This window comes from Podarcis vaucheri, assembly GCF_965113315.1.
Source record: "Podarcis vaucheri genome assembly, chromosome: 9".
NCBI lineage: Eukaryota > Metazoa > Chordata > Lepidosauria > Squamata > Lacertidae > Podarcis > Podarcis vaucheri.
This window is the reverse complement of record NC_138767.1, coordinates 15,860,740-15,876,156: the sequence shown is the minus strand read 5'-3', so window position 1 is coordinate 15,876,156 and position 15,417 is coordinate 15,860,740. Positions and strand designations below refer to the sequence as shown.

Here is a 15,417-nt window from a genome sequence, read left to right as displayed (position 1 = left end):
TGGTCACAGCACCAAGAGGAGCTCTGCTTCCTTCGTTGTACTTGTCTGCAAGGCAGATTAAAAAGCACTCTGGATTTCCCCAACATTAACACTCCCTTGATTGCTAAACACTCACCTGTGGGAAGTCCTTTCCCTCTCAGCCTCTCCCGGATGGCCTGGCTCCTGTCAGTCTGCACCTTTCTGTCCCCTGTGCAGGGAAGTTGATCCACCTGTTTAGAAAAAAGAAGAAGCAATCAAGCAGATCTGAAAAATCCACACACATTATGTCAAACCATTTGCAGCATTTTATGCATTATAGGCTTCCATGTTCCTTTCAGATCAGAACTCAGCCAGCTCTTCTAGGGTGGTTGAATATTGTGCTGCTGTTGTTGTTGTTTAGTCGTGTCCGACTCTTCGTGACCCCATGGACCAGAGCATGCCAGGCACTTCTGTCTTCCACTGCCTCCCGCAGTTTGGTCAAACTCATGTTGGAGCTTTGAGAACCATCTCGTCCTCTGTCGTCCCCTTCTCCTTATGCCCTCCATCTTTCCCAACATCAGGGTCTTTTCCAGGGAGTCTTCTCTTCTCATGAGGTGGCCAAAGTATTGGAGCCTCAGCTTTAGGATCTGTCTTTCCAGTGAGCACTCAGGGCTGATTTCCTTCAGAATGGATAGGTTTGATCTTCTTGCAGTCCATGGGACTCTCAAGAGTCTCCTCTAGCATCATAATTCAAAAGTATCAATTCTTCGGCGATCAGCCTTCTTTATGGTCCAGCTCTCTATGGTGCTACATGAATGTAAAACTCATCAAAGACTCATTCTGCTTCTTATCCCTAGTGTTCTATAGCACGAGGCAGTCATTAGACATTTTATTGCTATGGTTCTCTGTTTTGGCATATATTTGACAAAGTTTCTTTCTGAGTACTGGTCATTGACCTTAATCTAAAGAGATTTCTTGGTTCTAGGTTCAATTCCTGGCATCTCCAGGCAGGGTTGGGAAAGGCCTCCCTCGTCTGAAACCTGAGAAAGCCACTGCCAGTCCATGTTGACAGGTAAAGGTAAAGGGACCCCTGACCATTAGGTCCAGTCGTGGCAGACTCTGGGGTTGCGGCGCTCATCTCGCTTTATTGGCCGAGGGAGCCGGCGTACAGCTTCCGGGTCATGTGGCCAGCATGGCGAACCAGAGCAGCACACGGAAACGCCGTTTACCTTCCCGCAGGAGCGGTACCTATTTATCTACTTGCACTTTTGACGTGCTTCCGACCTGCTAGGTTGGCAGAAGCAGGGACCGAGCAATGGGTGCTTACCCCGTCGCAGGGATTCAAACCGCTGACCTACTGAGCAGCAAGTCCTAGGCTCTGTGGTTTAACCCACAGCGCCACCCACATCCCGTTGACAACACTGAGCTAAATGGACCAATGGCTTGACTCAGTGTAAGTTGGCTTCCCGTGTTCTTAATATTACAGGAGAAATCACCAGATTGCAATTGGCCTTGCAGGCCTGAGGCAGCTGAACAAGCAGGGAAAGCTGGTAATCAGGGCAAAACACACAGCCCCTTGCGCCTTGTAATTATTTGGTCAACAGAAATCGAGACGTGCTGGTCAGGAGCCAAGGAGAGGGCTAACATTGCGGAAGCTGCATCTTGCGTTGACTCACAGCTTTTGTCAACATTCTGCATGACACACATCGCACATCCCTAAATGTCTCCTTGCTACATGGTTTGAGCCCTGACTGCACTTACGAGTCTGTCACTCCCGCATTTAAGCAAACAGAACAGTAAGCAGTGCAATTATTTGATCCTATCAGCAGCATGTCTCCAGCGTAATTTAAAAAGGCAAGATGCTGCAGGCCAAATTTTATCCTAGTTTATCTTTGGCGAGTTTTGCCAGCATAAATCTGAGGCATTGTTACACAGTAATAACAGGCCTATGAGACCTGATGAATGAATTGACTTACTGGACAGAATTTAGACATACAAAGGAGGATATAGGCTAATGTAGTTTGGCATCATTAATCTGTCAGGGATATCCATATCCTCAGCCTGCCAGGTTGTGTGTAGTCATGAGGTACTTATCAGGGTCAACTCGACTTTCTTCAGGGCTGGAACTAAGCTGAGTAGGTGTGCAGAAAAAGTACTGTATTTTTCGCTCTATACGATGCACCCGACCATAGGACGCACCTTGTTTTAGAGGGGGAGAACAAGAAAAAAAAACCTCCCCCTCTCTGATCAGCGCCCCTTCAGTGAAGCGGCAGGAAAAACAAAGCCCCTTCCATTTCTCCTCCCGCTTGGCTGAGGGGGCGCTGCGCAGCTCTCCCTCTCTGCTGAAGCCAGGAGAGTCTTGCTCTCCCGGCTTCAGCAAAAGGAGCCTGAAGCCTCCGGAGCGCAGCGGGAACTCGCGCTGCGCTCCGAAGGCTTCAGGCGGCTATCCCTGAAGCCTGGACAGCGAGAGGGGTCGGTGCACACCGACCCTTCTGGCTCTCCAGGCTTCAGCGAAAGCAACGCGAAGCCTCCGGAGTGCGGAGGGAGCGCTCCCGCTGTGCTTCGGAGGCTTCACGTTGCTATCGCTGAAGCCAAGGAGCCTGCATTCGCTCCATGGGACGCACACACATTTCCCCTTAATTTTTAGAGGGGGAAAAGTGCGTCCTATAGAGTGAAAAATATGGTAACTTAAAGGCCATCTCAATTTAAGGCAAAAGATATTCCTCCTTAGACACCCTGTCGCAGCTGTGACTTCAGCTGATTAAAATGAGCAGCTGAAAATTCGGAGCGTGCTCATCTGAAGCAAACCTGGGAAGTTCCAAGGAAAGCAAACATGACCATTCTGGAGAAAGTCTAGAATATCTGTTGGCTCCCAGCCAGCTGAAAGGAAAAGTCTGAGGGAAGTACTTGAGGGGGAGTGAGAGAGAGGGGACCCCATGTGTGTGAAGGTGGGGGGCTCCCACTTCAGAGCTTCACTGTCAAACTCTTGGAGGATGCTAACCTATGCACATGTGACATGAGATGAGGAGAAATTTGATGCAGTTCGCATATAAAGGCAAACCTATCTGATCAGCACTTCCTGAAATGATATGAGAACCAAAACACAGCCATCTTTTGAAATTCTCCAAACTTCCCAGCCAACTAATGTGTACAAAAATGTATGTGCTGGGTTAGAGTGTGCATAACAATGCATATATTGGTGAAAATAACATTAAAAATCCTTTATATTAGGGGAAGTTGCTTTGAAAAAATGTATATATTAGGAATACAAACATATACATAGGGGGAGAAATTTGTACTTAAACTTTGATGAATTTTCATGTGGACTTTTTTTTTTAAATAATGCAAACTGATGTGGAAATATGGAGAACTGAACATAAGACTGGAGGGGGGGGGGAAAGCAGGGAAACCAAAGCTGACAGACTCACTGATCCCTAGACGTTACACAGGGGTGCTTTCCATCCCCATCATCTCCCCCTCAAGTGAGGGCCTGAGAGCAGAGAAAACCATCTCCTTCAAGTATGGATCACAGTTTTTGCCAAGGGGACATAGAAGAAGGGTTGTATTTCTGTGTTTTTGTAACAGGAGGATTTGCACATTACATGGGGCACTGAAGATGGCACTGAAGCTTACAGTAACATGTTCCTCAGCAAGTAATGATGGCTGTGGAGCATGGGATCTATAGTCTTATGTAGTTAAACCAAGGAAGGAGGGAGAACTACAAATCCCATGATCCCATTCTAGACAATCCCAACCACATCTTAAAGGCAGGTCTTCAATACCTTTCCTGTGTCTAGCAAGTCTCCCCTACTTTGGGTTAAATTCTACCCCTTCAGTGAGTACTCCCGGAAAAAGGGAATGGTTTTCAAAGCAACGTGTGTGTATGTGTGTGTGTGTGTGTGTGTGCGCGCGCTCTGCCATCACTAGCTCCCTTGCAAATCTCTCACGAGCCCTCTGAGATCCTGCTCTGAAATCTGTGTTGAAAACTCTGTTGGATGTTTCTTTAAGGGAGGCTGGGAAGGTGACTTCACAGTAGCTCTGCCAACTTTCAACGGTTGCTCAACATGCTCGTAAACACTTACCCCAGACAAACTCCCCAGAACCAGTTTCACCAACTGTTTCACATATGAGAAGGAAGGGGCACAGCTGCTGTTCCGGATGTGAGCACTGCAAGCGTCCAGAACCGTCCGCACAGACACACGGGCATAAACAAGGTCTTCACACATGCTAAGCAGTATGCTGTTCAAGTGATCCCCAAGTTTAATGGGCTGGTGGTGAAAAGAAAAGAGCAGAAAAACCTGGTTAGCATGTGCCTCCTCCTCATTTTCATTCTCTCGTAATAGATCATGCCAATATTGGCCTTAGAGTGACCTGACTCTCAGTCCACACTTGACCGGCAGTGGCTCTCCCAAGGATAAAAGCACAATATAAATGGTTAAAGCACAAACAAAACAAAACAACTGCAATCTTAAGCCCTGTAAGAATAATTGCACAAAAATATATGGAGGCAAGTCATGGAAATATGATGCAGATAAAATTGTTTATATTGCTAGGAAAACATTTTTTGTAAACCAGTAAAAAGCAGGGACTAGTAGTTCACACCTCTACGGTTTTAATAAGTCCACAACTGTATGGTTTAAATAAGATGGGGTGATTACTCTTGATAAGCTATAAAATATGAAGTTGCCCTTCTATTTGTCCACATAGGCCGGTATTATCTATGCTGTCTGACAACAGCTCTCCAAGGTCTCAGATGGAACCTAACAGACCAGATTCAGGCATTTTTGGAAGAAACTGATTTTCTGGATCCATTTCAATTGTGGTTTGGGCCCAGTTTTGGAACAGAAACTGCTTTGGTCGCCCTGTATGACGATCTCTGTCAAGAGAGAGATAAGGGAAACATGTCCCTGTTAATTCTTCTCAACCTCTCAGTGGCTTTTGATACCATTGACCATGGTAACCTTCTGGAGCAACTGCCTGAACTAGGGGTGGGTGGCACCGCTTTGCGGTGGCTCCAGTCCTACTTGGGTGGTCATTCCCAGAGGGTGTTGCTTGGGGAATGCTTTTCAGCCCCATGGAACCTTCAGTGTGGGGTTCCGCAGGGCTCAATCCTATCCCTACATGAAATCTCTGGTTGGCGTTATCCCGGAGGTTTGGAGTACATTGTCAGCAGTATGCTGATGACACTCAGCTCTATTTCTCCTTTACAAGTGTAGGTGAGGCAGTGGAAGTGCTGGTCTTGCCTCAGTAATGGACTGGATGAGAGCCAACAAACTGAAACTCAATCCTGATAAGACTGAGGCACTGTTAGTGGGTGGTTCCCTAGACCAGATGGGTGGGAGATTGCCTGCTCTTGATGGGTTACACTTCCTCTGAAGGAACAGATTCGTAGCTTGGGGGTACTCCTGGATCCTTTGCTGTCACTTGAGGCTCAGGTGGCCTCTGTGGCCCAGAGTGCCTTCCATTAGCTTCGGCTGGTGGCCCAGCTAAACCCCTATCTGGACAGGGATAGCCTAACTACTGTTGTCTTTGCTCTGGTAACCTCAAGGTTAGATTACTGCAATGAGTTATAGGTAGGGCTGCCTCTGAAGATGGTTCGGAAACTTCAGCTAGTGCAGAATTTAGTGGCCAGGTTGCTCACCGGAGCAAGACGGTTTAAGCATATTACATCGATCCTTGTATGACTGCACTGGCTACCAATTAGTTTCCAGGCCCAATTTAAAGTGCTGGTTTTGACCTATAAAGCCTTAAACGGCTCAGGACTGCAATATCTTGAGGACTGCCTCTTTCCATATGAACCTACCCAGACCCTGAGATCATCTTCTGAGGCCCTTCTTTGTGTGCCTCCTCCTCAAGAGGTCCAGAGGGTGGCAACACGAGAACAGGGCCTTCTCTGCAGTGGCTCCCCATTTGTGGAATGCTCTCCCCAGGAACGTTTGCCTGGAACCTTCATTATACACCTTTAGGTGCCAGGTAAAAAAGTTCCTTTTTGATTTGATTGACTTCCCATGTCCTTTTAAAATGTGGGGTGGGATGGGGGTTGATTGGGTTGTTGTTTTGATTCTAATTATGTAATTTGTGGTTTTATCCTTTGATTTTATTCTGTGAACTGCCCTCCAGGTATAGGGAGGTATATAAATACAATAAACAACGATAAACAACAAAAAGCAATAAACAACAATAAACAACTCCATCTAACAACTGTTACTTGACCCCTTTAACTGGAGATCCTAGGGACTCCGCACAAAACATGTGGTCTGCCACTGAGCTATGGCTCTTCCCTTGACCCAAACACTGTTGCTACATCTGTCCCGAAGAACAGCAACGGGCAGGTTCTCACAGACATGTTTTGCCACTGCCTGCCATTCAGCTGCAAGTCAATGGAACTGCCTCTGCAAAGTGCAGCATTCCAGCTGACTTCAGGTAATAGGAAGAGTTCCATTTGCAGTAACCAGTTCGTTTGCACATGGAAGATACCACTTGGCACTACAGATAACCAGAAATGCGTGCAGATGTGTGAACCTGGACCTAAGTACGTCTGGATCTACTTGGCCATAACACAGAAACATGATACAAAGAGAGTCAGAAGGAAGGAAGCAAACTGACTGGACAGCTGGAACCAGCCTAGTCTTGTAATTAGTGGACAACACCCAAACAGCTGGGAACTGCTTACATTTTTTCCTGTATTACTAGTTGATCATCTTGTATATTCTGTTGGAAACCCACACTCAAGGGTGTACACCCTCGGTTGATAGGATGACTTCCCAGCCACCAAAGCCTTTGAGTTTTGTATTTCACTTTCAGGCTTTCAAAGTGGGTGGTTATCTTCTGATGACATGCCCTGTCTAGCACTGCACACTATGACTATTATTTTACTCTGTTTGTTCATTGGCAGTAGCGTAAGTAAGAAAAGTAATACTCTTCCCATTTGGCACCAGTTCCTCCCATCTGTGGTCATGACATGCTGGGATGGAGGAAAGGTTAGGCATTCTACCTTCCACTTCCTATTTCTCCCCAGCCGTTTGCTTCCTCCCAATACCACTTTGCAGCAAGAAAAGCAAACAGAAGTTGCCTGGTAACATATTATTACGCACCCAATAACATCCCTTCACTACTCACCTGGCTTTGCGGGACATCATAGTCAGCTCCCCAATAAAGTGTCATTCCGAGAGAATAGATGTGAATCTGCAACACAAGAGACATGTGTGGAATTAATGGTGTAGCAAAGGCTTCTAATTATGCTTGCGATGTGCAGGGGGAAAAGAGAAAGGAGGGAGTTAATACAAGATGGAGTCTTGCAAGACACTTGAGAAAACCCCCAAGATGTCTTATAACCACATGAGATGCATTTTATGTGAAACAGCTGCTGTAGAAAGTGATTTCTTATGAGAATTGGCAGTAATATATAAAACTCTGAGCACAGAGAACTAACAACTCATTTCTTAGAGATGTTTTTCCTAAAACATGTCTGGCTCTTTTTTTTTTTTTACAAGGCAGGAGTGGATTTCAAAATCTGCACATCCCTCAAATCGGCTACAAAGCCGAGTATTCCTGGCAACAATAGAGTTAATGCAGTTGTGGGTTTGTTTGTTTTTTAGTTTGAATTTAGCAAGTGACCAACAAGGCATTCTTTTGTCTGTCCAGCAGCCTGCCAGAAATTTATCACCAAGTACATCATTTCTTTGGTTTAGGAATGAAGTCATAACCCAGAGGCTCATGCAACCCTGTCATTGTATTTCAGGAGGTCATCATAAATGGGAATTTGCTTTGGCTTGTAGCACTTTTTGTGGAACATGCTCAGATTTCAGGAACAGGAGCTGAAAATAAAAACAGATTCCCACTCAGAAGCTCTCTTGATGAACTATGGCTGAAACAAAGCAAAATATTGAAAGCCAGAAGTAATTAGAAGACACAGTGTGCTTAGCAGCACAGTATTATGAGATGGACTTGCTTTCTAATTAAAATAATAATATGTGCTTTAAAAGATTATTTTTTCCATGCTCTGTTATTGACCTGAATATTTTTTTTACTCCCAACTGAGGAAAAAATTAAGAGGCAAATAAACTGAAGACACAAAACTGATTTGCTTAGTTACTTGTCCTCAGATAATGACTCTGTTAACTTAAAATGAACAAATAATGGTTTGCTCATTATTAGCATGCCTCAGGCTTGCACACTCCCACCATCCTCCCTCTTAGGTAAAGGGAAAGGACCCCTGACCATGAGGTCCAGTCGTGGACGACTCTGGGGTTGCGGTGCTCATCTCGCCTTACTGGCTGAGGGAGCTGACGTTTGTCTGCAGACAGTTTTTTCTAGGTCATGTGGCCAGCATGACTAAGCTGCTTCTAGCGAACCAGAGCAGCGCACAGAAACACCGTTTACCTTCCCGCCGGGGTGGTACCTATTTATCTACTTGCACTCTGACATGCTTTCAAACTGCTAGGTTAACAGGAGCTGGAACAGAACAACGGGAGCTCACCCCGTCGTGGGGATTCGAACTGCTGACCTTCAGATTGGCAAGCCCTTGGCTCTGTGGTTTAGACCACAGCGCCACCCGCACCCACCTTATACTGTACCTTCCTGGGTTGAGCAAACCCTAGTTTCTCAGTATGTCTGGTATGGTTCTTGCAAACTATGGTTTGGCTTCAAAACAAGAAGCAGAAACCCAATTCAAGCCGCAGTTTCCAATTCTAATTTGATGGCAAAACTATGGCTCGCATACACCATAGTTTATAAATAATGACCAACTGTGGTTTGCTCAAAGCAGGAAGTGGGAAAGGGAAGGAAAGGACAGGGCATGCAAGCCTGAGGTACAGTTGTGATGTTCAAACCATGATTTGGCTACTATGCACCAGCTAAGTCAAAATCCTTTAAATCACTTGATTTTTTGGTCGTGGACTATATTTTGAAAAAACGAATGAACGGCGGTGGAGGAACAATGAGTGGCGTGCGAAAGGGCTCCGGAGAGGGGCTGCTTTAAATGGCGCCGCTCGAGGGGGGCACTCAGGCAACCGTGGCTCCTGTGTCTTGCGAGCGGCAGGGGCTGGCAGCGGCGGGATGATGAATGGCATGCGAAAGGGCTCTGGAGAGGGGCTGGTAGCAACAAAGCCCAGCCCCCTTCCTCCTCTAGGCAGGGGAGGGAGAAGCCAGGAGGAGGGAGGGAGGAGGCGCTGCTGCCACCCTGTGAGGGAGAGGGAAAGAACATGCGCACTGGCAATCCACACAGCGAATCCTGGACCATCCGTGGGCCAGATTTAGAAGGCAATTGGGCCTGATCCAGCCCGTGGACCTTAGTTTGCTGACCCATGTTCTAATCTACCCACTATGCACCTGTTTAGTGTATACTTTCATATCCCATCCTTCCTCCAGTCTGGAGCAAAGGGTGGCTATCAGTGAATAAATAAAAGCAACATACTACCCACGAAACACCATTAAAAGGAAACACTACAGAAGAGAGAACTGATCGCAGTACCTTTTCGACATCAGAAAGAGACGACAGCGATTGATTCTGGAGGACTTCTGGTGCCGTGAATGCTCGCAGGTCTTGGCTGGAAACATTTTCATCTGTGAAGGATACACTGCCGGATGGAAGAAGCAGGAGAGACCATGGGGAAATGATGAATCCCAGAGCAGTGGGATCAGCTGTAGGTGGAAGGAGGGAACCAGTGTCAATTAAGATAGCAGACATGTATTAAAAAAGGACTTTTCATGCATGCATTTAATTACCCTTCTTGTCCCAAGGCACCTCTGGTGCACAGACCTAATTAGTGCCTCTAATTAGCCTCCTTATTTGGCTTGCAAGGTCGTTTTGGCTAAGCCACACCCATCAGCCCGGTCCCTGATGCCGGGGCAGGTAAGATGCAGCTGGGCTCAAAGGGCGTTTGCAGGCACTCAAATATCAGCTGCAAATCCCCAGTGAACAACATTTTGAAAGCAACAATGACCAGCTGATTGCCAGGGCTTGCAAAGCACTGTGAAGTGGGCCTCAGTATGCACTGCCAATCAGCTGATCATTGGGGCGTGCAAAGTGCTGCTGTGCTCCACCTTGCTTGCAACTCCCTTTGGAGAACTTCCAGTGCTGTGAGCGCTCCCAGGTTTTGGTTGGCCACAAGCATCCACTTGACCACTGTGAAAAAAGGATGCTGGAGTAGACAGGCCACTGGCCTGATCTAACAGGGCTCATCTTATGTTATTAGGCTGAGCCTTTACCTGCATGGCAGGTAAATAGCACAGGCAAAAACAGGTCAGCTGATGTCACTGCGATGTCAGGTGATTGACAGCTGCACACCCTTGCACACTTATCAAATGGCTATGGTTCAGGCTCAACAGCTACTCATCCTTGTCTTACAGTTTTAACATCCTTCTGCTCCTGGTTTTTGCTGTTCTCCAGTTACGCAAAGGAGTTTTCTACCTTATTCAGATTCGGTTGCCCCCAAATAGGATTTCTTTTTATCTGCATTTTTTGAATGACTTTGCTAGCAGTCCACAGCTCTCCCTCCCCAACCCTATGAAGGCAGGAAATATTTTCATACGCTGTATTTTGTACAGTGGGACCCAACGCCACCTTGAATAGATGAACTAATGTTTCTTTCCCTGTCATTTTGTGTGCGCAATTACTCAGAAAACATCAAAGCCAGAGCGGAACGCTCCAAATTGGAATACCTTTCCTCCCTCAGGTTTCCTTTTTCGGCTTGAAAAACTAATCCGTCAACTAAAAATTATTGCAACGGTGCCTGTCCGGACTAATTCTTAAAGGCAAAACTTAGAACCTAATTGGTGTACTGGTGGGAATCTGTGTGGCGAAGGCAAAGTGCTGCCCTCTTCACAAGAACTTCCATTCATGCTCCCTGAATAATGTTGCCATGAAGAAAAGCAAACTCTGAGATGATTCAGCCTACACTTGACCTTTTAAGAGAGGAAACCTTCTACCCCCAGAAATGGCAACCCTTGTAACAATAAACTTCTCTGTAGAGAACTTGACCAAACTATCAGCCACGCCAGTATGCAGTTTTTTTTAGTTATTGCGGAGGTTACTTCCTGTCTTAAAGGACCCAACACCTCTGGGGGTGTGGAAATTGTCTTGTCCACTCTTGGGAGTGAGTGGGACATTTTTACACCATCTTCATCCACTTTTAGAAACTGCGAGTAATCACCATTATATAAGATGACAGGAGAAGAGGACACGTATAAACCCAAGTGGTAGATTGCACACAGAGTGGTCAATCATAGTTCCCCAAAACTTGTAACTTAGAAGAGGTTCGTTGCATGCAGTAGGAAAAAATATATATTAAGGAGTATCATTCTTCCATCAGAAATAACTGATACTGAGAAGGGCTAAGCTCAGTGACAAGAGCACATGAGCATATAACCGCCCCAGTAGTAGCATCATCCCATGCAAAACTTATCATAAATGCACAATAAGAAAAGATGTCTAGAGGGGCCCCATTGTTGATCTGGAATAGGCAGGGTGGGCAGTTGTAGAGCAACATGACAACTGGCTATAGAAGCTACAGGGACCGGGTTTCATATGCCATACTTGGTGCAGTGGGATCCAACATCACCTTTAACAGATGAACTAATGTTTTTTTTCCTGTACAGTCATACCTTGGAAGTCGAACGGAATCCGTTCCGGAATTCCGTTCGACTTCCAAAACGTTTGAAAACCAAACCGCGGCTTCTGATTGGCTGCAGGAAGCTCCTGCAGCCAATCAAAAGCTGTGGAAGCCCCGTTAGACATTCGGGTTCCAAAAGAACAAACCAGAACAATCACTTCTGGGTTTGCAGCGTTCGGGAGCCAAAACACCCTGAGTTCCAGTGAGTTCAGGATCTAAGGCAGGACTGTATTTTGAGTGTGCAATTTCCCAAAACATACTATAGGACTGCGATGATAGGGTAAAGGGCTTTACAACTAGGGTTTCAATGGAGATATTTTTTTTACTACAACTCCATGACCATTTGCAAAACTGGCTGGGGCTGGTGAGGGTTGCTGCCCCAAAACATTTGAAGCGCACGAGGTCACAGAAAGCTGGCCCAGAAGAAAAGGTACACAAGGCCAATGCTTGCAAAAAAATATTGGAAGGCAATAACTTGAAGATCAAACTAGAGCTGCAGAATAGACTTTAATCTGAATCCAACCACGGCAAAAAGAAAATAAGAAGATGGGTTTTTCTTCTTCTTCTGGGGTAGCCTGCTAAATTTGCCAAACTGAATTCAGCCAAACACACAGACAAATGCAACTGCTTGCCAAACTTCTTGAGAAGCAAGCACAAATGGAACATAACTGCGAAAATGTGAGTGGGGAGGTAGAAAATCAAGTATGAAAACTAACTCCTTCTCCCTTGTTCACTCACAGGCTCCAAGAGAGAATGCATGGATAGTCACAAAAAAGACAGTTCCAACATTCAGAAAACAGGAGGAGGAGGAGGAGGAAGAGGAGGAGGAGGAGGAGGAGGAGGAGGAAGAAGAAGAAAGAAGAAGAAGAAGAAGAAGAAGAAGAAGAAGAAGAAGAAGAAGAAGAAGAAGAGTAGTAGTAGTAGTAGTAGTAGTTTGGATTTTATACCCCGCCTTTCACTCCCCTTCAGGAGTCTCAAAGCGGCTAACAATCTCCTTTCCCTTCCTCCCCCCACAACAAACACTCTGTGAGGTGAGTGGGGCTGAGAGACTTCAAAGAAGTGTGACTGGCCCAAGGTCACCCAGCAGCTGCATGTGGAGGAGCGGAGACACGAACCCGGTTCCCCAGATTACAAGACTACCGCTCTTAACCACTACACCACACTAGCTCCCAGTGGTACAGGCCTCCCTGAAAGCAGAAAATGAACTTCACCAGGGAGAAGACTAGGCTAGAACCATTAGACATAGCATGCTACTTTTTCACATACAGGAAGATTTTGGTGTGTGGCATCAATCAAATGTGTCATGTGCACATCAACTTATGTAGACAGCTGCACCACATTCCGCTTCAGGTATGGGGAAGCACTGAAACATGCAATTCTCAACCACTTTCTTGATAGACTCTAAGATTATTGATCTATGGAAACAGCCCTGTCTCTTTCTATGCAACCCTTCTTTGGCTTCTTGTCTCTCTCACGCCCCTTCTGGGCACACCTGACGATAATACTCCAGAACACATGGACCAAACTGCATTTCTCTCGCTGTGGTTCTAAATGTGCCCTGCTCTGACCAGGACCAGCCCTCCACCAGCCCCTGCAAAATGAATCAGGAAGTGGCTGTAGGTAAAACGGTCAACAAACCTTTCTTGGCTACTGACCTGCCTGGCTTTGTGCTAAGGATTTTATGAACACAGAAAGCAGCTTTTTACAAATGCAGACCCCTGGAGCATGTTATTGGCTGGCAGTGGCTCTCCAGCATTTCCGGTAAGATTTCCCCCCAGCACTACCGGGAGATGCCAGGATTTGGACCAGGAACCCTTTGCATCAAAGCTCTATCCATGGAGCTACAACCTTCTCCTGTACCAAACCCGGCTGTGAATTCTCTACGAACAATTTAGTACCCCTGCTGTGGCAGCTACACATTCCACCTTTGGAGCCCATCCTCTGCAGCCTAGATATTGTTGCGTGATTTCTCACTTCCTCAGGGAAAGGGATAAATTCCAGGGTCAGCAGGAAGAAGAAGAAGAAGAGTTTGGATTTGATATCCCGCCTTTCACTCCCTTTAATGAGTCTCAAAGCGGCTAACATTCTCCTTTCCCTTCCTCCCCCACAACAAACTCTCTGTGAGGTGAGTGGAGCTGAGAGACTTCACAGAAGTGTGACTGGCCCAAGGTCACCCAGCAGCTGCATGTGGAGGAGCGGAGACACGAACCCGGTTCCCCAGATTACGAGACTACCGCTCTTAACCACTACACCACACTGGCACAGAGGGAAAGTAAGTGTGAACAAGCCCTTAGATTTATTCCTTTATTTATTTGTGCATGGTGTTGTTGGGTGTCTGACCCCTACATCTGGGGTTTTTTTTAACCCGTCCTGAGCAGTCAAAGAGAGGCTCTGAACCCTCAAGGGACCTTCAACTAACCCTCTGCTCTCCCTCTGCCTTTCTGCCCAATTTAAAAATGCAAAGTAATGTTTTCTTCGCCTGCCCCTTCCTAAGCGGTCCCATGTGTCATCTGTTACAGGGGACGGACCTGTCTTTGAAAGGCTGTTCAGTCCTAAGGTAAAGGTGAAGGGACCCCTGACCATTAGGTCCAGTCGTGAACAACTCTGGGGCTGTGTGCTCATCTCGCTCTATAGGCCAAGGGAGCCGGCGTTTGTCCGCAGACAGCTTCTGGGTCATGCGGCTAGCATGACCAAGCCGCTTCTGGCGAACCAGAGCAGTGCACGGAAACACTGTTCAGTCCTAGTCTAGTTTAAAGTCAAAGAACTGTAGGAGCAAGTGAGCAGGGCGTTGGAGGTTACCCACCAACAGTTATCAGCCAAACAGCAGACCTGGTCACAGACCTCCTCATTAAGGCGAGACGTGTTGTATATTCCTATTTAAATCACAGCAATTATTTCTAAATGTCCATCTCTAGTCACAGAACTTCAGGTATGCAATGTTTAGGCAAATCTGTGCCCTCTTTCCAGATGACACATTTCCTCTTTTCGGCGACCCGTTAAGTCACCATCCTATTCTTCTCCTTAGTTCATGGTGGGGGTGGCTCTCTTTTAAAGCCCTGAAGAGAGATCTCCGGATATCAGGAGACCATGTCCCAACAATCGGCTCCCATCAGCCAAGTAAGCATTCCTAACAAAGGAATAGCTGGCAGGCAGCCATGTCAATGGCCTATGCTCCTGGGTCCTCTTCTCGCATGCTTGCCTGGTCTTCTTTTGCCTCCTACACTGCCTGGCCTCTCGCCCTGGACTGAGCCTTGCCCCAGATCTCGTCTAGGCAAAACCACCCACTGCTCTGTCCCTTGTCGAAGACTGAAGACAGGGCTGTGCACTCCTTAACTCAGCTAAATGTCAATTAAACAAAGGAAGTTGCTTTATAATATGCCCTGAGAGCCTCCTGTTGTTCCCCTTCTAAATACCTTGTACCGTTGCATCCTCCGCAGCGACAAGGGAGGAAAACAAAGTGGTTTGCCATTTGGGTCCTCCCACTCAGAAGTCCTTTGATGCAGTAGGTCCATGTATAAAGTGATTTTTAAGTTGAGTTGTGCTTTTTTAAATACCTCCCCACCCCACCCCCCAAAAAGTCACTCCTGTTTCTGTCTCTGCACAGTTGCTCTCAAGTGACTCTACTGTCTCTCTGCTCCAAAGTCTTGTTGCTGCTAAATCTCCCTGCTCTCCCCACCCTCAAAATGCGGGAGTTCTTCCAGCGAAAGGGAATTTTAATCTTCTTTCCAGGACCACTGGAATTTTTGTTTTTTGTTTTTGTATGGCCCTTGGTCAGTTGTGTGTCATTTTCAGCAATTAGCTACCAGATCGGTGAGCTAATTCTAGAGCTATGCAGTCTGTTCACAGA

General features: G+C 46.5%; 1 protein-coding gene across 6 annotated transcripts in view; it reads right to left on the bottom strand.

The window, feature by feature from the left end:
* Nucleotides 1-15,417, bottom strand: part of PTPN13 (protein tyrosine phosphatase non-receptor type 13) — a 172,333-nt gene that overhangs the window by 89,682 nt on the left and 67,234 nt on the right. For all 6 annotated transcript variants that reach the window (XM_082236237.1, XM_082236238.1, XM_082236240.1 and 3 more), the window contains exons 3-6: nt 9,431-9,600; nt 7,078-7,143; nt 4,041-4,226; nt 116-209 (exon numbers count right to left, since the gene is read on the bottom strand). In XM_082236237.1, the coding sequence (XP_082092363.1) occupies nt 116-209; nt 4,041-4,226; nt 7,078-7,143; nt 9,431-9,600 (516 nt within the window). The remainder of the gene's footprint in view (nt 1-115; nt 210-4,040; nt 4,227-7,077; nt 7,144-9,430; nt 9,601-15,417) is intronic.